The 23,765-nt window shown below is 38.9% G+C and overlaps 1 protein-coding gene across 3 annotated transcripts in view; it reads right to left on the bottom strand.

Moving 5' to 3' along the window:
* Nucleotides 1–13,378: 13,378 nt before the first annotated feature.
* The window catches only part of PCDH10 (protocadherin 10), a 40,642-nt gene continuing 30,255 nt past the window's right edge, over nt 13,379–23,765 (bottom strand). For all 3 annotated transcript variants that reach the window (XM_038399979.2, XM_038399978.2, XM_038399982.2), the window contains one exon: nt 13,379–15,861. Coding sequence is in view for 2 of the 3 variants with exons in the window: in XM_038399978.2 (XP_038255906.1) it covers nt 15,842–15,861 (20 nt within the window). In the remaining variant the exon portion in view is untranslated. The remainder of the gene's footprint in view (nt 15,862–23,765) is intronic.

Here is a 23,765-nt window from a genome sequence, read left to right as displayed (position 1 = left end):
GCCAGTCCTTGCTTACAGACAGCCCCCCAAGCTGAAGCAAATACTCACCAGCAACCACACACCACACAACAGAACCACTAACCCAGGAACCTATCCTTGCAACAAAGCCCGTTGCCAACTCTGTCCACATATCTATTCAGGGGATACCATCATAAGGCCTAATCACATCAGCCACACTATCAGAAGTTCATTCACCTGCACATCTACCAATGTGATGTATGCCATTATGTGCCAGCAATGCCCCTCTGCCATGTACATTGGTGTTCTGGGCCACGGTGCTCGAAGCACCGCAGGTCCGGTAGGAGTACTCTGAGAAAAACGAGGCTTACACACAGCTGTGAGTTATTGGCTTTATTGAAGGTTAGTGACCCACCCACAACGGGGACTCCAAGCATTGCAGTCACGGAGGTGAGGAACCCAGCACACCGGAGCTTTGCCTGGGACGGAGTCCGATGGAGGGGCAGACAGTCAGCATTAATAAGCATTATACAAAAATAGCTCATGAATATAAAGTTAAGTGCTTCTTAAAGGGGGGCTTTCTACTACCTGGCAAAGGGCCATGCAAAGCAGCTGTGTCCTTCAAGAACTATCTCTATCCCACAGTAATGAAGCAGCTATCTATGACCCACAGTAGCCTCTCCGCTCAAGAAAGCGGAAGTTCCCTGGCTAGGCTGTAACAAAGTCTTCCGCAGTCCCTTACAATTGGCCAAACTGGACAGTCTCTACGTAAAAGAATAAATGGACACAAATCAGACGTCAAGCATTATAACATTCAAAAACCAGTTGGAGAACACTTCAATCTCTTTGGTCACTCGATTACAGACCTAAAAGTGGCAATGCTTCAACAAAAAAACTTTGAAAATAGACTCCAATGAGAGATTGCTGAATTGGAATTAATTTGCAAACTGGATACAATTAACTTAGGCTTGAATAAAGACTGGGAGTGGATGATCCATTACACAAAGTAAAACTATTTCCCCACGTTTATTCCTCCCCCCACTCCCACTGTTCCTCAGATGTTCTTGTCAACTTCTGGAAATGGCCCATCTTGATTATCACTACAAAAGGTTTTTCGCCCCCGCTCTCCTGCTGGTAATAGCTCACCTTACCTGATCACTCTCATTACAGTGTGTACGGTAACACCCATTGTTTCATGTTCTCTGTATATAAATCTCCCCATTGTATTTTCCACTGCATGCATCCAATGAAGTGAGCTGTAGCTCACGAAAGCTTATGCTCAAATAAATTTGTTAGTCTCTAAGATTCCACAAGTACTCCTTTATTTATTTATTTTTTTTTGCGGATACAGACTAACACAGCTGCTACTCTGAAACCTGTCATTGTTTGTACTGAGTATTTTTGACCATTCTTAGAGTATATTGAAACATTTGCTCATCATTTCTGTTTTCTTCAGGATAGCATACCTTTTGTCATCTGTGGTTTTTTTTTTTTCTTCCTTGAATAATCATGCCTTTATTTTTAGATACATAGTTTGGTACAGATCTCAGCTATGACCAAAAAGTGCATAACACAGCTTAAGAGTGGGGATGCAAAGTGTCCTTTATGATACTTTAATCCTTGGCTAGATGGGTGGAAATCTGAATCTCTGGTGTAACTGAGAGAAGTCTGACAATTACTCCAAGTTATGGCAGCTGCCAACAGCCCCAAGAGACCAATATGTCAGCCAGGTATCAGTAGGGCAGTGTTTCCCAAACTTGGGATGCTGCTTGTTCAGAGAAAGCCCTGGAGGGCCAGGCTGGTTTGTTTACCTGCTGCACCACAGGTTCGGCTGATCGCGGCTCTACCTGGCCATGATTCGCTGCTGGACGAATGGGGGCTGCGGGAAGTGGCGCGGGCCAAGGGACATACCAGCCACCGCTTCCTGCAGCCCCCATTGGCCTGCAGTGGTGAACCATGGCCAGTGGGAGCCACGATCGGCCAAACCTGTGGACACAGCAGGTAAACAAACTGGCCTGGCCTGCCACGGGCTTTCCCTGAACAAGCAACATCCCAAGTTTGGGAAATACTGCAGTAGGGCATAGAGATACCCCAGCCATGCACCTTTTCCCTTGACCCCAATTGCTATGATGGCAGCAGGGAGAAGGAGTGATGTAGGAGCCAGTAAACTGGCTCTAGGCCATGAGAAGATCCATTTACCTTGAGATGTTACTCCTGTGGTCAGTTATGCCAGTTGAAGGGCTCAAGACCATCAGAAGATTTGGTCTTTTTGGAAAGATATTCAAATGCTCTCTTGCCTTTGTATGCCAAGTTAAACAGCCTTAAAAACCCTAGATCCACCCAGGGGAGGACTCCCCTAACCACAGTATCAGAGGAGACAGCCATAAGGCTATTATTCAAAAACCCCTTGACAAAGTCCTGATGCAGAGGGCATGCAGGGGTAAGGCTGGAGGTATGAGACTTTTAAACAGCCAGTATTGCAGCCCTTAGGGCAACCCCGGGATACTTCTGTGATGTAGACAGATCCTCCCAGAGTCTAAGTTATGCCGGGGCCAAGGGGTAGCTCAAGATCAGGAGGGCCCAAAGGTAGCTTAAAGTCACTTTAGGCCCTTCTCCCTAGGCTGTGAGTTCTGTGCACTGCTTCCCAGGGTAACTTGGGTGGACACTCTGAGCTCAGGAGTTCCAACTCAGGTAGACATACATGTGTAGCTCTACTATTTAAGCTAGAACCTAAACATAGTCATGTGGCCACAGTAGCTGCAGATTGCCAGGGGTCAGGCAGGATTGTACTTGGGTGACTAGTTATTTACATATAAAATGAAAATATTTAATTTTAAAATCTCCTTTAGAAACTAAACACCCACTTCTTCCATCTTGCCTCCATGGAGTTAATTTTTACCATTAAAAATAGCTTTAATGGAAGCATTAAGAGATGCATATACTGTACCATAACTGTATAATTATGTGATTTTAGTCCATTCTGTAGTATTAGCCAATGGAATCTGAGGACCTTGAGTACAATTAGTACAAACAACTAACTGATGTCAATTACACTGGGCTTACTGCTGCTTTGCATTGCCAAAGTGGTGCAAAAGATCCAGAGGGCACTGGGGAATCTGTCTCTCTGTTTGACACTTGCTTTCTGTGTGTCAGACCTTTATTATGTCTCCTCACACCATTCTCTCCACTCTCCTATGGTTTATTTCCTGAAACAGCGAGGCAAAGCGTAAACTGGATCTCCCAAAATAACAATTGGGAAAGAAATCCCATTGATGTCAAATGCATAGTTGGGGGAGAGGGTAGAATTTATCAGATAGACTTTCTGAATATTCTGGCATTATGGACTTTCCTGCACCAATCAACATTAATACCTGTAAATCTTTTCCCAGTGATCTATTCTATTCTAGATAGGTTTCTATACCAGACTCACCATAATATCTGAGCATCTTCTGGTGGTGCATTAAGCATTGTGACTAAAAGCTGTTACATGAAGATTGATCTCTCAAACTCTTCAGAGGGTCCATCAAGGCCTACAGATCATGCAGAAGTATTCTTTCTGGTTGATATTCAGAGTACAGATGAGCCAGGCCCAAAACTGGTTTATATGTCCTGAGTAGCACTGTCCTAATTAGGGAATCCTTACTGTTCAAGTCCATATTATTTCCTGCACATTGGTCAGCCTGATTATCCTGTTCAACTGAGTTACCTGGCAGAATTCTATGACAAGTCCTTCTACTGCAGATGCCAAACACCAAATTGGTTCCTCATAGACCAGTAGCAATCTGGAATGGCACATTCCATATTGCAATTGTCATGTGCTTCTAAAGAGGGGCTCTGCATTATTCTTCTGGATAGAGATAAGGTTAGTACACTGATCCTGGAATAAAGGCTACTACATCCTTCTCGATTACAGTGGAAATCATGATGGGAGTTTGATCTTGAAGTAGGGCAGTTACCATTTCGAGCAGCTCCCCTGCAGTAGGCCTTGTATGGCCAATGCACCTGTCCCCTTTTTCCCTTCATTTGCCCCCTCCTCGCCCCCCAAAAAAAAGAACACTGTGTCTCACAGTGTCCATTCAAAATCCCACCTTTTGGGAATAATTTATTTATATACGTGTGAAATTATCACAAGGATTCTTCCAGGTTAAACCCTGCTTCTCCAAATCCTAAAGTACAATAGAATCATTACATTTTCCCATGCCCACTCCAGGGACATCATTTCCAGTTCATCCACTTGAGAGTCCATCTCCACTCTGTTCTCAGTCTCTTTGCCTGTATTCCAGGGCCCCACCCTCTAGGCCATCCACCTAAGAGTTCCCAGAATTGCTTGTTTCCCATAAACTCTTCTCCAGTAGCCTCAAGTCAGGTCAGTCACAAAAGGACTTCCCACAATGTTCTACTCACTCTCCATGCATGCATCTCACTACCCCTGCTCCTGGGATCCACCCTGCAGCATCAAGCCTCTTGTTTCAGGCTCAGTTTCTCCTAACCAGGTTGATTCTTACCCTTGTTCCCGGGGCCCCTCTGTACAACCCCTCATGTAACTCAGCTGGGATTTCCCAGCTGTGGCCAGTCCTCACCAATGACTTTCTTCACCTTTTGTTCTTCCCAGTAGCTCTTGGGTCCAGATATTCTCAGCCATTCCTGTCTGTCTCAGGCAGCTCTCATGTGCCACTCTCTTGTCTCTTTTCATATGCTTCAGATACCTTCTCTTAGACCCAGTTGGAGGCAGATAAGTCACAAGTGCACTGGACCCTACCTCTTAAAGGAGACAGTCACCCTGTGACAGATCCCTGCTCCCAGAATTCCTTTAAATCCTAGTGGACCATAAACATTTCCCATAAGGCATTGAACCCATGGAGAGGCCCATGGGATATCTAACTACAATGAACTATGCTTAAATAGATGGAGCATGCTGCTGTATGAATGTAAGCAGTGCAACATGCACTGGTGCAAGCACAACAGCATGAAAGCGCTCTACTGAAATAGTTGTATTGATTTAAGTAAACCAAAATAACTTATATTGGTGCACTTCCATGTATAGACAAGTTCTGACTCGTGACACATCTAAAATTAGATTGTAATCTTTTGGGGGCAAGGACCATAATTCTCTATTTGTTCAGTAAAGTGCTAGCACAAGTTTGAATTATATATAAAAAAATAATATTAATGAATCTTTAGCCAGGTTCCTTGAATATTAACCTGACCCTGAATAAGTAACATATGATGTAGTGTCTTTGCCTTAACAAAAAGTAAAGTTAGGAAACACCAGAATTAAGTTTGCCTGTGACTAAATTATTTCCTCTTATGTATATGCATTAGGGTACAATCTTCGATTATATGATCACATACACTTTTTTCCACAAGAACCCTGCCTCATTCAATTTGCAAAATGGATTGTACTCTGGGAGTGAGGTAGAAGTTCAACTTTTCTTTTTATCCTCATCATTTGTTGTGAGCCTTCATTACTGTACCCCTTCCAAAAGGTGAAATGGATATGGAATATGTTATTTTTTATAGCCTCTTTGATGATGCTCATGGATTCTCCTGGCTGTCTTAAAAGCATTCATGAGGCAAGGAAGTATTAGTATCCCTATTTTACAGAGAAGGACTCATGGCACAGAAAGACTAGGGCCAACATTTGCAAATCTATCCATTAATTTTGGCTGCCCCAATAATCTGGCATTCAATTTGACACAGCTAGGGCATAATTTTTCCAATTTTCTGAAAATCTGAGCAAATGAGGCAAGGATCGTATGTACTCAGTCACACGACCCTAATCGATTCCCTGAGCACTAGCCATGCTGTACATTGAATATAAGAGGGGTCCTGAGTACTCAGTTTTGCATCCTTAACATTATTTAACACAGGATGTTTAATTTGTATGAGTGGGGAATGGCAAGCATGGAGGCTGTTATGCAATTTCTTTGGGGGTTTTGGGGATGAAAAAGAAAATAAAGGGCTCCCATCATATGCATCTGTAAGTTCACATAAACTATCATCTGGGTTTGAATCCAAGATCTTCAGATTTATAAGAGAGACCTTTGTGACTTAAGATAAAAGTGTAATTCTGTTAGCTGTAGTAGGCTGTTATCCTCTGTTGACAAGCTCTAGAGGGAGATGCATAACATAGTGAACCAGTAAATTACATACAAGCTTTACAGACTGCATAGTCAAGCACATAGAGCCACATAGGGCAGCGTTGTGGCTATATGGATGAGACCACATTAGAGACTGTGGCTCTATTCCCAGCTCTGTGAGAAATTGTGCAACCTGTTTGCAGACCTGAAGAAGTGCTCTGCATAAGCTCAGAAGGTCTTCTCTTTCACCAACAGAAGTTGGTCCAATAAAAGATATTATCCCACCCACTTTGTGTCTCTCATTGTGCAACCTCAGTAATTCCGTCAGTAAAATGAGGAGACTAGTACTTTTATCCCTCTTAAACCAGGGATCTGAGGCCTTGGTTAATAATAAATTATGCAAAGTACGTAGGATACCTGTTAGTAGAGAAGGTGAGTCTTGAATACATAATTTCTTGGCTCCACACATGTGCTCCTTCTCCTAGGCTAAAGGTTACTCTGATGGATTAAAATAGGAGGACTGTTTCATCTGTGTCCAGTCTGAAGGTTCAAGTCTGTATGATTACTTCAGAACAATACAGGAGGCTTAATATGGCATGGGAGCATTCTCAGTGCTGTTGGGACTTTCATTCACAACATTAAGGATTAAATGTCTAACAAATTCTATTGTGCACATGCAAATGGTTGTTTTGTTTGGCTTATTACTGCCAAATCAGGACTGATTTTTCATGGTCAGATTTTTCATTTCTCTGACCCCAAGAGTATTCCCTGGGTCAATGTCAAGTCCCTGCTCCTATCCACTTGGGTGCTAGAGGTAGTTCAAAATTATCCAATTTTTTTTAAAGATTGGCAAATATCCAGAGCCCTGAAATTCACAGTTATTCTCTTTATATCAACAGAAATCCACATCCACGGATGCAGATAGCTGCGGATCATGGATCGGATGCGATACAAATTTTGTATCCGCACAAGGCTCTACAAATATCCTATTTTTCACTAGCCTTATTCTTGGAAACAGTGGAGCTTTTTGGCTAAAACTTTGAAAAAACTTAAAGCTGAGGCTGAGACAAGCATGGAAAAATTTTTGCCCAGATGTTTGCTAAACTTTAAAGTTATAAGTGACTGAAAAGCATTAGGCATCCTTTATGTAAGCCTTACACTTGCTCCACCTATAATTATATTAGTAGTATTAATTGAGTACAAATTTAAACTGACTGGCCAATTTTTAACAATCCACATTGAGAGAAATGCAAATGTAAAAAACAGCGTTAATAGTGAAAGATTGTTAGGTTGTTAACATTTTTCCAAATCTAGTAATCTAAATGATGATTTACTGCTCCTTTAAAGTCAGCAGTATTTGTTTTATTAACAATATATACCTCAAATGGAATGAGACCGATTTTGGGTTTTTTTAGATGAATCTTTCTGCTCTAGAGGTCTGATGGAGGTTTATGGTATCACTATAACATATGCTGTATTTACTCCTTAGAGTGTATTAATTAAGTACCTTCCCTCTCAGTCCTTCTCTCTCCCCCCTTGACAATCGTAAATATAAATCAAATCAAACATTCTCATAAAAGCTGAATGGTTGTGAGTTCCAAGGGCAACATTGACAGTCGTCTTCAGGGTGTATAATGTTCACTTACATTCTTCATCTTTTCCCAGCTACACTAAGACAGAACAAACACATTGCTATCACAGTTAACTCTTTCTCTCTCTCTCTCTCTCTCTCTCTTTCTCTCATGATATTTATGATGATGAATAACAGACTATTATTATGTACCAATTCATGGCATCTGTGAGACCAGTAAAACTAGAGTTATTACCAAGAGAAAAAAAGATCAAACACTTCCATAAAATTCTTTGTCCTATGTAGATTCTACACTGATATACATCTGGAGTTAACTCCACTGATGCCAATGGAATTACTATGGACATAACTGGAAGCAGAATTTATCCTACAAACTGCATCAGAGACAGGAGACTTTTTTTTTTTACACTGAGATATGAATGCAAAATTAAAACATCTCCAAACAGGTAAGGATGGAGCGGGTGGGTGGGTGGGGGCACATATTAAAGCAGTGTTTCTAACAGAAAGGTTTTGAGATCACCCTCTCACCCAGACATAAAAGGTAGTAACATTGCACCCTGGAACCTTGGGGTAGAGTGAATTACATCACCTAGAGTGAGAACCTATAAGCACAAAGATTTAGTAGTGTCCAGTACAGTTAAGGCTGAAGAGCAGTTTCTATAATAATTCCCTGTAAACTTTCCACATTCACTTTTTGGGCTGATATTTTCTATTCTTTCTTTCTTTCTGCCTACAGATTTATATTTATTTTTCCCCAGAGAGCATGAGCATAACTTTTTGCCCAGTTTTGAGTTCTTTTGTGAGTGGAATCAATACACTTTTTTCATTTAAAAAAATAATAATGTTTTTTTTAGACACAGTTACATCCTGAAATTTGAAGCTTTGAGCACAGATATAATCCTCTTTGCCTTTACTTAATTTGAGATAAAAACTTTCAAATTAAAATATGGCTATGTGAAGACTTTACACTGATCAGGTGCAATAGAAGATTTCATTAAGTTTATACATGTTCACACAGCTATAGACTCTGCATGCATATGTTAAATACACAGTGAATTGGGTTTTCCCTTCTTGTCTTCAAATAATTTAAAAGCTCCTCTGGAAAAGCTGGTGAGCTACACATGCTAAAAAGCTGTGTGGAGAAATACAAAGCTTCATCTTTCTCGTATTTAATCAGGGGGTTTTTGGATAGTCTTCAGTGGAAACAGGCTTGGGCTCTGAATGCACAAAGCAAGTGTTAATAAAATGTTAAGGTTGCAAGATCAAGCACTTGAGTCAGGAAATTCAAAAAGTTAAGGTTGTTCTGGCTACCTTCATTCGGCGATGTTGTCAATGTAACCCTTTGTTAGTAATATGTATTACCCTTTTTCATTAATGTAATTCAAAGAACAGTTACTAAAAATAGACAGATGTACAACAAAATTGAGTTAATCTCACCAGAGCAATCTTTGTTTTTGTCCTTTCCTGACTTTTGTGCACTTGAATTCAGAGATGCATTGCTTGATTAGCACATGGTTTTATTACATTTGTGCATATTGCAGCTTTGCATTGTGTGTGTATGTGTGTTTTTTTTCTTCATCTCATTAATTTGCAGCAAGAACAGTAAATGTGTTACCTAACTCCAGTGTTGATGCTTTCTGGGTAACTAACTTAACTAGCCTACATCCAGTGAATACTTTCATCAGTTCAGACACACAGAACAAGAACACTGCCTCTGCAGCTTCATCACGGTCTGTTTCATCTTCACTCGGTAAAATTCCCAGCATTTAGGTTTCTAAGGTTTCAGACAGGATGCTTCCTAAATGAGGCATTTGCTTCCCGGAGAATTACACCCACATAGCTTTCATTTTTTCTAACGTTTCAACCAACATACCATATAATGAACTTTATTAACAAATTCAAATTCAAAAACAATTTCAGTTCAAGAAAGCTGTCCAAGTTTGTTTTTGCCCATTTCTTACATATGAGGATATCTACAAAGACATAGATTTTCAACAATGGATTTTAAGTGTGTGTGTGTGTGTGTGTGTGTGTGTGTGTGTGTGTGTGTGTATTTGTATGTGTATCTATTTTATACTAAAACAGATGAGCAGATTAGTAAGAAAATAAAAGGGAAGAGCTTTTTAAGAAGCTTTTGGGCTCGGGTTGTTGGGATCAGTGGAACAGATTAAACTCAGTTTCAGAATTGTCCATAGTGGTAATATCATAATGAAGTCTTATTGGCGGGCTGCACCGTACTTCAAATAGATTAAACAACTTTCCCATATTTATAGACATCTGGTGCCAATGTGTTGCAGTAAAACTGAACATTAAATTTACATCAAAGTTGCTCATTTTGAATTAGGATTTTAAGATTTTTATACAAAACATCTTCTGGAAGTAAACTGGAGACCAAACATAGAACAATGGGAGGGTATGCCTAGCCCTTTAAAATAAATAAATAAATAAATAAATAAAGGCCATATAAATACATAACAGCTTTGCAATACTACCAGGGAAATACACCATTCCAGGAAGAATATGTTCATCTGCCCTTAACCATGAGGAATGACAGTAATGAAAAACATGTTTTTTCTTATCTGTGGTAAATTTTGTATGTCTGGTGTGTGTTTGTAAGTAATATAATACATAACAAAGAGACTGAATTCCCACTTTACATGAAAAACTTAATTCAGTCTTCATTATGGAGCCATTACCTCTATAATAAGTAATCTCATTTTTTACATGTACATGTGTTTTATGTCAACATTTGTTGATAGGGTACACCTCTGAAAGAAAATCAGTTGCAGCTTTTCAGATTTTAATTAAAATTATCTCCATATATTGTGGCTATTATTTATAAATTAGAATCCTCACAAATAGATGAAACTGTATTAATCAGTATGTAGGTCATTCAACATTCTTTTGTAACACTATGAAGTTTCTCAACAATAAACTTATATTCACTTTATTAACTTTCTAAATACTGGTCAAGTCAGCTGTTAATACATTAAGGGAAATACTTCATTTTTCGTTAGAAAATATAATTTAATAAAACCCTATTTTAAACTAGCTGATTTTTAAAAAATAGCTAAAGAGTTTATTACATTTTGAGATTCTGGTACAAAGTCAGCCTGGAAAGACTTTGAAGAAACTGAATGGGCAAGCCACTTAGAAATGCTCTCATATGTATCTAAAATGAATTTAAAATAAATAAATAAATATTATCCTCTCCTTATCCTTCATAGGATCTGATCTTTTCTGCATGTACCTCCCATTGAGTTCAGGGGCAGTTCTGCTCAATGAGAGCTTGCAGTACCGAGCCCATACACTGTAATTTTTTTTTTGTATTAGACAACTAATTTAGAGCTAGATTGTTCCTAACCACAATGTAGCCATGCAGGAAAGGCAAGATATCTCAGTCCCTACACATCCATTTAGAGAAGTGGTTCTCAACTCTGGTCCACCGCTTGTTCAGGGAAAACCCCGGCACGCTGGGCTGGTTTGTCTACCTGCCGCATCCATAGGTTCGGCCGATCGCAGCTCCCACTGGCCAAAGTTTGCCACTCCAGGCCAATGGGGGCTGCGGGAAGGGTGGCCAGCACATCCCTCGGCCTGTGCCGCTTTCTGCAACCCCCATTGGCCTGGAGCAGCAAATCGTGGCCAGTAGGAGCTGCGATCGGCCGAACCTGCAGACGTGGCAGGTAAACAAACTGGCCCGGCCCACCAGGGGCTTTCCCTGAACAAGTGAAGGACCAGATTTGAGAACCACTGATTTAGAGCAATATGTAGATCCAGGCCTTGGTGTTCAGATGTATGCAAGTATATATTCAAGCTTCCCCTGGGAGCAAGAGGGTGGGAGCTGAAGGAAGTGGGCAGAGACCTAATGCCAAATTTTTAAAGGTCTTTAGATTCCTAAAGATGCAGACAGGCTAGTGATTAACTAGGCACCTAGGCACTTTTGAAAATCCCACAAGATGTCTATTTGCATCTATAGGTGCCTAAATACATTTGTCAGAGTGGTAGCCGTGTTAGTCTGTATCAGCAAAAACAACTGGGAGTCCTTGTGGCACCTTGGAGACTAACAAATTTATTTGGTCATAAGCTTTTGTGGGCTAAAACCCACTTCATCAGATGCATGGAGTGGAAAATACAGTAGGGAGGTATAAATACCCAGCATATGAAAAGATGGGAGTTGCCTTACCAAGTGGGGGGTCACTGCTAACGAGCCAATTCAATTAAGGTGGAAGTGGGCTATTCTCAACAGTTGACAAAAAGGGGTGGAAATCACTTTTGTAGTGCTAATGAGGCCAATGAAATCAAGGTGGCCCATTTAAAATAGTTGACAAGGTGTGAGTATCAGCAGGGGGAAATTAGTTTTTGTAGTGACCCATCCACTCCATCTTTATTCAGGCCTAATTTGATGGTGTCCAGTTTGCAAATTAATTCCAGTTCTGCAGTTTCTTGTTGGAGTCTAGGAGTACTTATGGCACCTTAGAGACTAACAAATTTATTAGAGCATAAGCTTTCGTGAGCTACAGCTCACTTCATCGGATGTATTCTGCGAATACAGACTAACATGGCTGCTACTCTGAAACTTGTTGGAGTCTGTTTTTGAAGTTTTTTTGTTGAAGAATTGCCACTTTTAAGTCTGTTATTGAGTGTCCAGGGATAATGAAGAGTTCTCCTACTGGTTTTTGAATGTTATAATTCTTGATACATTTTGAAATTAATTCTATAGATCTGTTCACCCTATGTAATAGCCAGCACAACTGCCTGAATGGAAGGTGAGGAGTATGCTTCCCTTCCAGTGCAATAAAAGGCCATGGGAAGAATTGTGTCTCTCAGGGGAAAAATGCATCCCCAGGCAGAACTTGGTGAAATTTTACATGCAAAACTTTATTTTGCCAAAAAAAAAAAAAGGCAGATTTGGATCGGATGAAACCATTTGCAAATTCAAGTCAATTTTGGCAATTTTTTTCAGTCAAAACACAATTTAAAAAGTCAGAAATCTGGATTTTTTTTTCTTTCAGAAAGACAGTTTGTTTCAGAATTTCCCTCAATTTCATTTTTTTAAAATTAAATCTAAAAAAAATGTTTCATTTTGAGTCTACAGAAACAATTTGGTCCACACAAAATGGATCTATTCTTTTACATTTCGGTTCACAGAAAATTTTGAAACATTCTCATTTCAGGTCGACCCAAAATATATTTAATTTTTTTTTCAGACCTGCACCTGAACTCATTATTCAGTTATTTGGACAGCCCTACATGCATAGTTCCTCTTGTGGCAATGCAGCTACATGTTGCTTTTTACTATCAGCTAAGTGCTATAAACACAATCTATACCTAAATAGGGCTCAGTCTGACCATTTTTCAGAGTAGCAGCCGTGTTAGTCTGTATTCGCAAAAAGAAAAGGAGTACTTGTGGCACCTTAGAGACTAACAAATTTATTAGAGCATAAGCTTTCGTGAGCCACAGCTCACTTCATCGGATGAAGTGAACTGTAGCTCACGAAAGCTTATGCTCTAATAAATTTGTTAGTCTCTAAGGTGCCACAAGTACTCCTTTTCTTTTAGTCTGACCATTGTTCTACATGTGGCTCTCCCACTGCACTCAGTAGGATTATTTTGTGTGGACTGATAGCAGGATTAATTAAAGTAAAAAATGAAATGGATGTATGCAAGTATGGAGTTGTATGAAATCATATTGATATGGTTATTTTAAAAAATTGCATGCAAAGTGTGAATGAGGTTTAAGTAAATAAAAAACACTTCAATCGTCTATTAAAAATAAAAATGTGTTTTTTTTTCCCCAAGACTGAAAACAACCTTATTTTACAGTATATACCTCAGTTTAAAGAGAGATTTAGGAATAAAGCAAAACCAGTTCCAGGAAGGGCAATTACTTTCTTGCCTTAAAAGCAGCAACAACAAATTGACAGACTTCTTCAAATGAAATATTCTTCACACATTTCATTACTAAAATAGCCCATTCTTCATAAAACTAACAAGGCATGTAGGTGACTAAAGTCCCATTACCTAAAACTAAAGAAACATCCTACTGCTGTGTTTGTTCAGATCAACAGTTTGTTCAGATCAACTCTTTTCTGTGCTTTTCTGTGATTTTTATATATACATTTTAAAAATGATCCCAAAAAGTTTTTGTAAGTTGTACAAATAAGCTAGAAAATATGTGTTAAAAGTGTTTAACAAGCCTGTTTTGTTATACTTATGAAATAAACTGATGACGTTAGGGCTCAATCCAGGTAGCATTCTATGCATGGAACTCTCACTGAAAGCAGTTAGAGTCTTGTGTGGATCAATAGTATGGCAGACTCCATACAAAAGATCTGCATGTCTCTATCTAATAGCAATTGCCATTGGAAAAAAAGGAAAAACAAAAACAACTCCCACCACTTGAAGGCCAGATTCTGTCACTCTTCCTCATGCTGTGACATATACTCAGCACTGACAAGGCTTTCAGAATCTGGATCTAAGGGCCTGATCCAAAGTCATAGAAGTCAATGGGAATTCCGTGTTCCATTGACGTCAATGGGCTGATAACACAAAGTTCTATCATTTCTTTTCAGTATTTGACAGGCAATAATTAGGAAACATAGAAGGAACAGTACAGTAGAGAATGTAAAAAAGGAAACATCTACTAGATTTTACACTTGTAAATGATACTTCAACTCTGTGGACTTGAAAGTAAAGTTAAACTTCACTTTTCAAAGCTTTTCTTTTTGAACAAGTTTTTTATATATGTATGAACAAAAATCGGTGAGATAGCATTTCAGTCTGTTGAATTATTAAAAAGGTAAAGACAATATGGACAGTCTTGATCCTGCTCCCAATGAAATCATTGGCCAATTTCCCACTATTTCCAGGGAGAGTAGGGTCAGTCTGAGAATATGCCATGTTCCTACTCCAAATCTCTTTAGAGTAAAAAAAGAAGAAAAAATAACGGCTCAGCCAACTCTATGCCTTTGTGATTTGTCTTTTATCAAAAACCATTTCTAACCAAGATGAAAAGATATATATATTTGCTTAGGTTTGCACAAAATTATGTCAAAGAAAGAAGTGTGTGTTAGGAGTTTGGGAGGATTTCCTTAGAACAGTTATCTTGAGTTACATTACATCTTACATTTCAAAATGTACAGATACCCAGTGTTCTTTTTAACAACATATACAGGTGAGTTTATAGATCCTTTATAAAAGGTGTTGTGATACCAAATTAAAAACCATAGAAATAGAATCAAAATAATGGAGATTGATATAGACTTTTGATAGTACATAGTCAGTACTCATTTTGATAAAACTGACAGCTGCATCTTTGGCATTGAAAATTCAGTACAACTTCTAAACAAAATGTTGTTTCTTACAGCTTTAAAAATAACAAAAACTAACAACAACAACAACAAAAAAGGAAAAACAGGACTGACCAAAATACCAAAATTGGGGAAATATTATTAAAGATTTATTTATTTTTAGCAAGGATAATTTAGGGACCCTGAATTACCTTCTCACTTTAGTGTATGGTTTGGACTATATGAATCCATTTAAAAATCAACTAAATTGTACCACATTTTTCGGAAAATTATATATAATATAATATATATATATATTTTATATTTATTTAGAAGCTTTGAAATAGTACAGTAAACACTTTGCAACACGTGTATAAACTACAGAATGTCTTTGATATTTTGTGGGTCTGCAGATTAACAACATTTTTATGACCCACAGGGGAAAGGATTATGATCACAATCTCTCTTGTAAAGTTGGAATAGTTTGGGGAACACTTGATCACACAAAAATAATATAAAACAGTCAAGTTTAAAACAGTGATATTGCATTTATAATGCACATTTCTTTTATCTGTACGATTGGCTTCTTGTGGTGAATATAAACATCTAAAGGGCTCAGTGACATTTTGGAGAGAGAAAGATATATAGTGCTGTAAACAGGCACACACTGATCGGAAAGGCAAGATCAGTTGCCTCTGAAGTTTCTACAGTTCCACACATTTCAACTCATTTCTCAGGCCTGCTGAGAGCAATTAAGTCCTATTGTTGGCTATGATGTCTCCAACAGCACACAAATCCTTCAGTTCAAATCCTTCAGTTACATAGAACTGGATGGCCAAGATAATGAAGTTGAAAAGTTGATGCTTTTTGTTGGTCGACTTTTGTGCAAATCATGCTGCTTCAGGTAAATCCTGTAGAATTGACTAGCATATCCTTTTCCGCGCTGCAGGAAGGAAAAAAAGAAAAACACTTCTGAGGAAAAAAAAATCAGTCTCCAGAACTTCATTTTAGTATTTCTTAATGTGTAGAGAAACAATCAAACTGTCACTTGGAATTCCCATTGTAGCAAACAGTTTAATGGTGAATCGCTTTTCAGAGAACACTCTTTCTGTGGTTTGATAGTCTGAAAACCAAATGTCGCATGCTGTTTTATTATCTGTCTAACATGTCATGGCAAGTATTCCAATGTGCCTTTATACAATCAGTTTATGAATAAGGCAAAGAGTCACACTTGCAGGTTCACTACTATTGATATTTCCAAGTCTATTTTTTCTAGTTCATCTTTTTATTTGAAACAAGATCTAGAATCTCCAAAAGAATCAGAAGCTGATTTTCCTTCCCTTTTAAAGAGAATCATTATCCTCATCACCAGCTGACCCTTTCTTCTGGTTTGACAGAGAGATGAAAAAAATATGCATAAATTCTACAATTTAAATCCAAACATTTACTGTCATGCTGGAAATTGAACTAGTGTTACATGGGTGAAACAGGTCAATGCATTAGCAAACCACTATCCTAATCCACCAGCTGTGGTAGCTATATTGGTTCCAGACACTGGCTATTTTAACTGTAATTGGGAGCAAAGTTAACAAATGACTTGTACTAGCATTCGGAAAAGATACTGAGTCAGATTCTGATCTCAGTCACACCAATGCTGCTAAGAAATGGAACTAACTCACTGGATTGAAGTCTTGATTTTTTTTGATAAATCAAGGATTTCATGATAAATTCAAGTTTTAACCTAAACTTCAAATTGGTAAAGTCTGATGTAGAGGAATCAAAGATTAGTCCATTCATGGAAATGAAGTGTTACAAAGTAAAAGAAATCTTCCTAACTTTATAATGTACACATAGACCTATCCTAAGTCTCGATTCTTTTTTTTAAAAAAAGACACCGATTAGGCTCACCTAACAAACAAACACAATATAATTCACAGTGAAGTTAGATTACTTATGGGAAAATCTATTTGCATACGTATTATATATTCATCTAATCTAGTCTGCCTACATAGACTATTGTGGGGCACTCACAATTTACAAATATAAGAGATGAAGTCTATTCTGTATATCATCCTATCAGTTCAACACAGCAAACTACCAGATCTGTTATTAACATTAAAACTAAACCAAAATAAGAAATATGTTTTTTTAGTGAGTATGAATTGTAAAGATTTTTTCCACTGGCAAAATGCATCAAAACAGATAAACTAATGAGATACTTTTCTAATAAACATTCACCATAATTAGTAGTGTATATCTGTTATAAAATATCTAGTTTTTTTGTCTGTTCTGTTGCAGTTGAACAGTGGGGGTGGAGGGGACTTTACAATTCATATTACCCATAATAAACAACAATAAAAATAAAAATTCTTATTTGGCTTTAGTTTTGTAGGCCTGTGAGTTAGAATTTGAAGGTCCTGACTGAGTCTTCTCCTGTAACAGAATACTGTAATAATTTGTGTGTATATTGTGTGATGTTGCGCTCTCCAGATAGATAGATAGACAGATAGATATATATTATTCCTCCAGCAAAATCACTGACCAAGTATTCTACAGTTGGTTAATAACATAGTAAAAGCATCCCAACTGGTTAATAACTTAAACTGGTTAACAATTAAATCACACAGTGTTTTAATATGTGCTGCAAAGAGTTGCAGGAGACACATTAAAGAGCCTCATACAGCTCCTGATCCTCAGTCAGGTATCATTGCGGTATCCAGTAAACTCAACAGAATCTCACACCATGCACACAACTATCAGATTCTAAGTACTGGACTTCACATCCTTAAATAAATAAATACCATATATAGTTCCTTTAATCTTCAAAGCTCTTTATAAACACTCATATATTAATCTTCGCAATATCCTGGTAAAATAGTTAAGCACAGTAGCCCTGATTGCCTGCTGCTATTGAGAAAGCCATGGAAGGGGACAGATATGCAGGAAATCACTACAGGAATTCCTGTCACGCATTCCCTTAAGACAGTTTAATTTGAAGCCCAGTGGAATTTGCAGGGGATGAAGCCTCCCACCCCTGCAAACCCACATCAGGAACAACTGCTGCTCTATTAAGGTCTATTGGCCTTTATTTCCAATCTGGCAGTGTGAGTGCACTGGAATCAGGGCCATTGTCTAGGTCTCTCAGAGCACACAGCATAACCTCTCTGTTTGCCTAGGCTTTCCTTAGAGGTGAATGAGTGCATTTTTGTAGTAGCTGGCTGGTGATGTCTTTGACTTACCCTGTGTCAGTGTGTAAATGTTATTATTTAATTACAATTTTTAATTTATGTGCTTACACTACAATTAGCCCATTTTATAACACTAAGTACATATCTGCAATGTCTGTACCTTGGGAAGCTGCAAGTTCCTTATCCAGATCTTTCCTGGTCCCAAATCCTAAGAGAACCCTTTCCATATGGAATACCAACAGAAACAGATTTACTGGCATCCAAAAGTGGTGATCAAATCTACCTCCTCCTCATTGTTCTGCAGGGGTGCGTGGATAGAAATTCATGTGCAGAGAAATTTGTCTGAACCTGTATTATCCTTGTTTACAGATGCGGAAACTGAGTCGGGGAGGTAAAATGAGAAAAAGGATGGTCTTGTGGTTAAAGCAGAGGGCAGGAAGCCAAGAGATCTGGAGACTGTTCCTGGCTCTGCTAAAGATTTTCTGTGTGAATTTGGGAAAAATCACCAAACCTCTCTGTGCCAAAATTTCTCCTTATGTAAAATAGGAAAGCAATCTTATTCATAGAGGTGCAACAAGGCTTAAATCACTATTCTTCACAATTCACTTAGAGATCCATAGATAGCAAGCACTATAAAATTGGAAATTATCAAAAGCAAGGTAAGAGCTAGTATAAGAACTCAAGAATTCCTGGCTCCCAGTCTTTATCTCAGACAACACTTCTTTCTTCATCCCCATTTTAACTGTTCTTGTACTCTGCTCTCATTAATGAACTCTGAAATCTAATGGAGTAGAAAACTTTATATATACAGCCATTGGGAATGATGGTTTTTGGTTACAAATGTTGTAAATAAGTAAAGTTTAATAATGTTACTACCATACTTACATGAGTTCAACTCCTGAATAAATGTCTTGAGGGTGGGAGAAGAAGGAGGACTACATAATCAGCATAAATAGAAAGCAACTTTAAAATATGTATTTTTCTTATTAGCATACATGTGTGATGGGGTGCATAAACCCCACACTAGGACTGAAGAGCATGCAGAGATGGAGGTGGAGTTTAAAAGGAAGCAAGACAGCTCAGAAGAGAGCTGACAATGCAGGAAGAAGGACCTGTCCTATAAGCTATTGAGAAGGGATGCTATGGCAGTGCTTCTGAGAAAAGAAGATCCTATGTGCTGGGCCCAGACAGACTAAAGGTGCAGTTAGCACCTTATTTTAAGTAGCTTTTGCTACAGATTGCAAGGCTTGGACTATAGAATGAAGGGTAGGAAGTGGTCCAGGGAAGGTATCTGTAACGTGCTCCTGGTGCCTACCCTTTGGTAACCCTCACAGGACCCTGGGCTAGAACCTGTGCAGTGGGAGGCCCAGCCCCCTCTATGAGCCCTACTCTGCCTTAAAGAGGACCTGACCCCCTCACCACTATGTGATGCTTCCATCATGCACCAAGCATCATAACTTGCATGAAGGGTAGTTCAAATATTGTTAGAGATCCATAATCTATATTATTTTTGAGGTAGCTCTCCTTCTTCAAAGCAAAAGGGTTTTGAATGTTACTGTGAGAGTATATAAAATAGAAAATTTATAATAGATTTCAATAAAAATTGGAAGCAGAGTACAGCAGCCTTACATTAGCATTTATGCTTCCATTGATATGAATGCATAGCTATCCCATTAATAGTTACATGTAGAGATTGAGGAAAGAAGACACACAAAAGAGTGTGTGGAAGAAGAAGAAGAAGAAATGAAAAGGGAAGAAAAATAAGATAATAGGAAAAATAAAAGAAAAAATATAATAACTATAATTAACAATTCTGGCTTATAAACAACAGAAATATATTGAACAAAACAGAAGATTTATCAAGATACATTCATAAGAAACCTTTCCATCACAAAATCTCACCCTTATACTCTTTTCCCATTGCCTGCTCTTGTGTCTGTTTTCTCTCATCTTGCCAAGGAAACTCTTAGGTCTGGATTATAGTTAGATTCTAGGTCGGTTATGAAGAAGGGAAAGGGTACAAGGAGCGTTCCTTACTCTAATAACTTCCAAACAGGGACTTGCCACATTTGCAGACCTTGCACTTCTCTGAACAGAAGAGTAGTCTTGTTAAGCATTGCTAGCACTCCAAGAAGGACAGGAAGGATGCAGGGCCGTGATCCTGAAGCTTCGCTTCACAATGGCCAACAGACAGCGTCAGCTTCAAAAGGGAGTGCATGTTGCACTTCTTTTATGGCATAGCTGTAGTCATGTCCACCCTATACACTGACAGTGCCAGGAAAAAAAAACCATGGCATAATACCTGTAGCAGTGTGACCCCATACTTCCCCCACGATGGGGCAGTAACTTTAAGATCCAATTGAGCCCTGACACTGCAAATTCTTCAGGGAAGGGACCATGTAAAATGCCATACATACTAATGCTGCATTATAAATATTAGTGCTACTGCTACCAAGGGGAGGAAGAAAAAAAATAATCTCTTCAATCAGAGACACCCATGTAACAGAAGAACAGAAAGGAAACAAGGCAGCACTATACATGCTATATTTACTACCCGAGGACCAAATTAACCTTTAGTGTGGAATTTAAGCACGAAGCCTTTTATACCCCTTAACCCCGTAAAGCAGCTGTGCTGGAGATTGCCATATGGGCGGCCATGCAAGGGCACAATCCCATGCACTTTAGTATTTGTCTCCACGTCTGTCTATATGAGGTAAGCACAGGGGTGAGGTGGGTATGTTCCAAAGATGGAACGATGTTTATTCAGATCCAGTGGTTTCAATGTCCCATGCCACTGGTACAGAGGGTCTACGCTTGCTACTGCTGCCATAGGAAAGAAAAAAACAGTCATGGGGCTGTGTGGCAGACCTCTCCAACTTCCTCACATTCCACTCACAAAGAGCCCAAATACTCAGGCATTATAAAGATACAGCAAATTTCTTCCACGGATAGTATAAGAGTCCTATGTCATATTTACATTACGTTTATCTTGATTTTCAATTTGCATTATTAGTTGTCTTGAACTGTCTTTATATTTCTATAGTTTGTTTGCATTATTATATGTTTTAAACATAGAGAGTGATATCTGGCACTATCAAACTCCCATTGATTTTGACAGGGCCAGGATTTCACCAGGGATGCTGAGGGGGGATAGATTACTCAAATGACTAGCAATATATGTTTGCTCCGTATCTCTGGTGCAAAGTTAGCCCAGTTTGTTAGTGATTACAATTTATCTGATGATAGCTTGGTGCTCTATATGAAAAGAATTGCAGTGTCAGTCTAGTAATTAGTGGGCAGGTGTCCACATCACAAAACCACTTTTTAAAGAGAGGTCAAGGAGTGAATGGGAATGTGGAGTGAATTACCACAATTCACTCCACATTTGTGGTTGTTTATCCAGGTAAAGCATGAGATGCATTGCTGGGGTGGGGATGTGGGAAGGGGAAGATTACACTCCTGCTGCCCATGTTAAAGCTGTTCTGTGGACAGAGAGTGTTCCAGTCACCAAAGCTGTCAATCCAATACATTTCCCAATCCATATAGTCATTTTAAATGTGTAATATTTAAAGAGAATTTTTAAATGATTACTGATGATATCTTATGAAAATGCCATTAAAAGACATTCCAGATATTTCTTATTGGGATACTGTCAGTCTTGTACAGTCCCCAAATCACTAGTTCACAAATGTCAAGATAACATTTTCCCAAATATTATTTCCTTACTGATTAATGCAGAGGGGAAGTTTTTTTCCTTTAAAGAGCTTAAATGGGATGTTTTGTGCTCCGTGCATATATCTGTACATTGCCATGTTTGTTTTTAGAGTTCAAAAGTCACAATTTAGGATTTTATTTTTCTTAAAAACTTTCTCTGCAGAACAACTAAGTGTTGAAAAAAGGACTTTGGAAAAATACTTATTTTCATATCTAAAAGGAAAAATCAACCAAGTTTACCCATGTGGTAGCTCTAATGAAGTGAGCAGAATAACATCAGGGCTCGATAACTTCTTAGGGCTTCACTGTGCATTTAGATACAGTTAACACAGTAAGAAGTGGTATAAAGATACAACAGCCCAGAGGTATTTAGGTGTCTATCTGCCTCTTTAGGCACTGAATTCCATTGATTAGGTGCCACTGACATTTTCAAAAATGCCGCTCAACTGCTGCCTGATCCTGTACACATTTAAGTTCCCTAGATGCCTACGTTTCTGATGGTCAGCATTCACAAAACTGCCTAAACCTGATGCTACCCTGCAACTAATGAGCAGCTCAGAGCCCTGGCTCAAGCCAAAGTCCCAGAAGCCCTGAACTACAATTCTCAAATGAGATGCGGGACTGCCTATCTCACAAGTGGGGGCTGACCCTATAGGCATGCTCTGAGCATGCCTAACATCTGTTAACTGCCAGCCCCAAAGCAGGATGGCCAGATGCAGGCCACTGATGAGTAGGGAAGCAGCACAGAAACTGCACCAAAGTCAATCAGGGAACTGGGAAATGTAGGATGTGTGAGATGTGTGAGAGAGGTATCGTGAGCAGCAGACAGAGAGATAGAAATGCTTTTGACTGCTAGGCAATGAGCTACCTAAGCAGCTGACCTGGAGTAGGGTCCTAACTCCAGGAGAGTGTTTGTGTCTGAGGATCCTGAGCAGAAGGAAGCACATTAGGTCAGCTACTTAGGCCTAGGTTCCTCTTCTCTTTCCACCTTCTCTTCTCTTCAGCATTTAACTCCTAACTTATGCGGTTTCATGATTACTTTGCTGGCTTCAGAGGATCCTTTTCTTAAGCATTTAATTGTTTGCCTGGGTGCCTAACTCAGGACTGAAGATTCAACTATGTGGCTGGCCACCCACAATGCTGAACTGAGCAACACCTAAGTACCTTTGAGGGTCTGGGCCAACACCTCAGACTGAATATGAAGAGCCATTCTTCAACTACACCCAGTGGCATTGGAACAATTTTTATAGTGGGGGTGCTGAAAACCATTGAACCAAACTGTAAACCCTGTATATCATGGAAATCACTTCAAGATGGGGTGCTGCTGCATCCCCAGCACCCGTAGTTTCAGAACTCCAACTACACTCTTTAGGGAGATCAGCCAATGTGGCCAGTGTGTGTATATGTCTGAGTGTGTTTTTGTGCAGTGGGATCCTCACTATCTGTTCACCAGGGAAGTAGGAAACGCATAGTCCATGCTTTTTCTTATGCACAGGGCTGTGCCTGGTAGAACTACTCAAAGTCGGGAAGGGGATGAAGAACCTCCCCCTTCCCCAGCCAACACATATTATAGCCAGACAGAATTTGTCCCTTGAAATCTGATAGCATTTGGACTGATATGTACAATTACTCAGATTGTGTAAAATCAAAAGAGAACATGAGTATTAGGTCTGCAGGCTGTGAATAAAATAATGAGGCTGAAATACAAAGGATTAGTAATTGCTATACTGAACCCTTTCTCACAAACAACCTTGCTTTTATCTAAATAAATAAATCCTAAAGATTATTAAATTCTGTTCACTACACTGAGGATTTTCTACACACTTAGGATTTTCTACACTAGCATATCCAAGAGTTATCTTGCCCATAATAAATAATGTAGCCACATACAGTGCCCTTTCCTTTTGTCTTGCATAAGTGCGTATAAGATTTAATTGTCCAAATT

The sequence above is a fragment of the Dermochelys coriacea genome, chromosome 4 (assembly GCF_009764565.3).
Source record: "Dermochelys coriacea isolate rDerCor1 chromosome 4, rDerCor1.pri.v4, whole genome shotgun sequence".
NCBI lineage: Eukaryota > Metazoa > Chordata > Testudines > Dermochelyidae > Dermochelys > Dermochelys coriacea.
The sequence above is the reverse complement of the archived record's forward strand: the minus strand, read 5'-3'. Positions and strand labels throughout refer to the sequence as shown.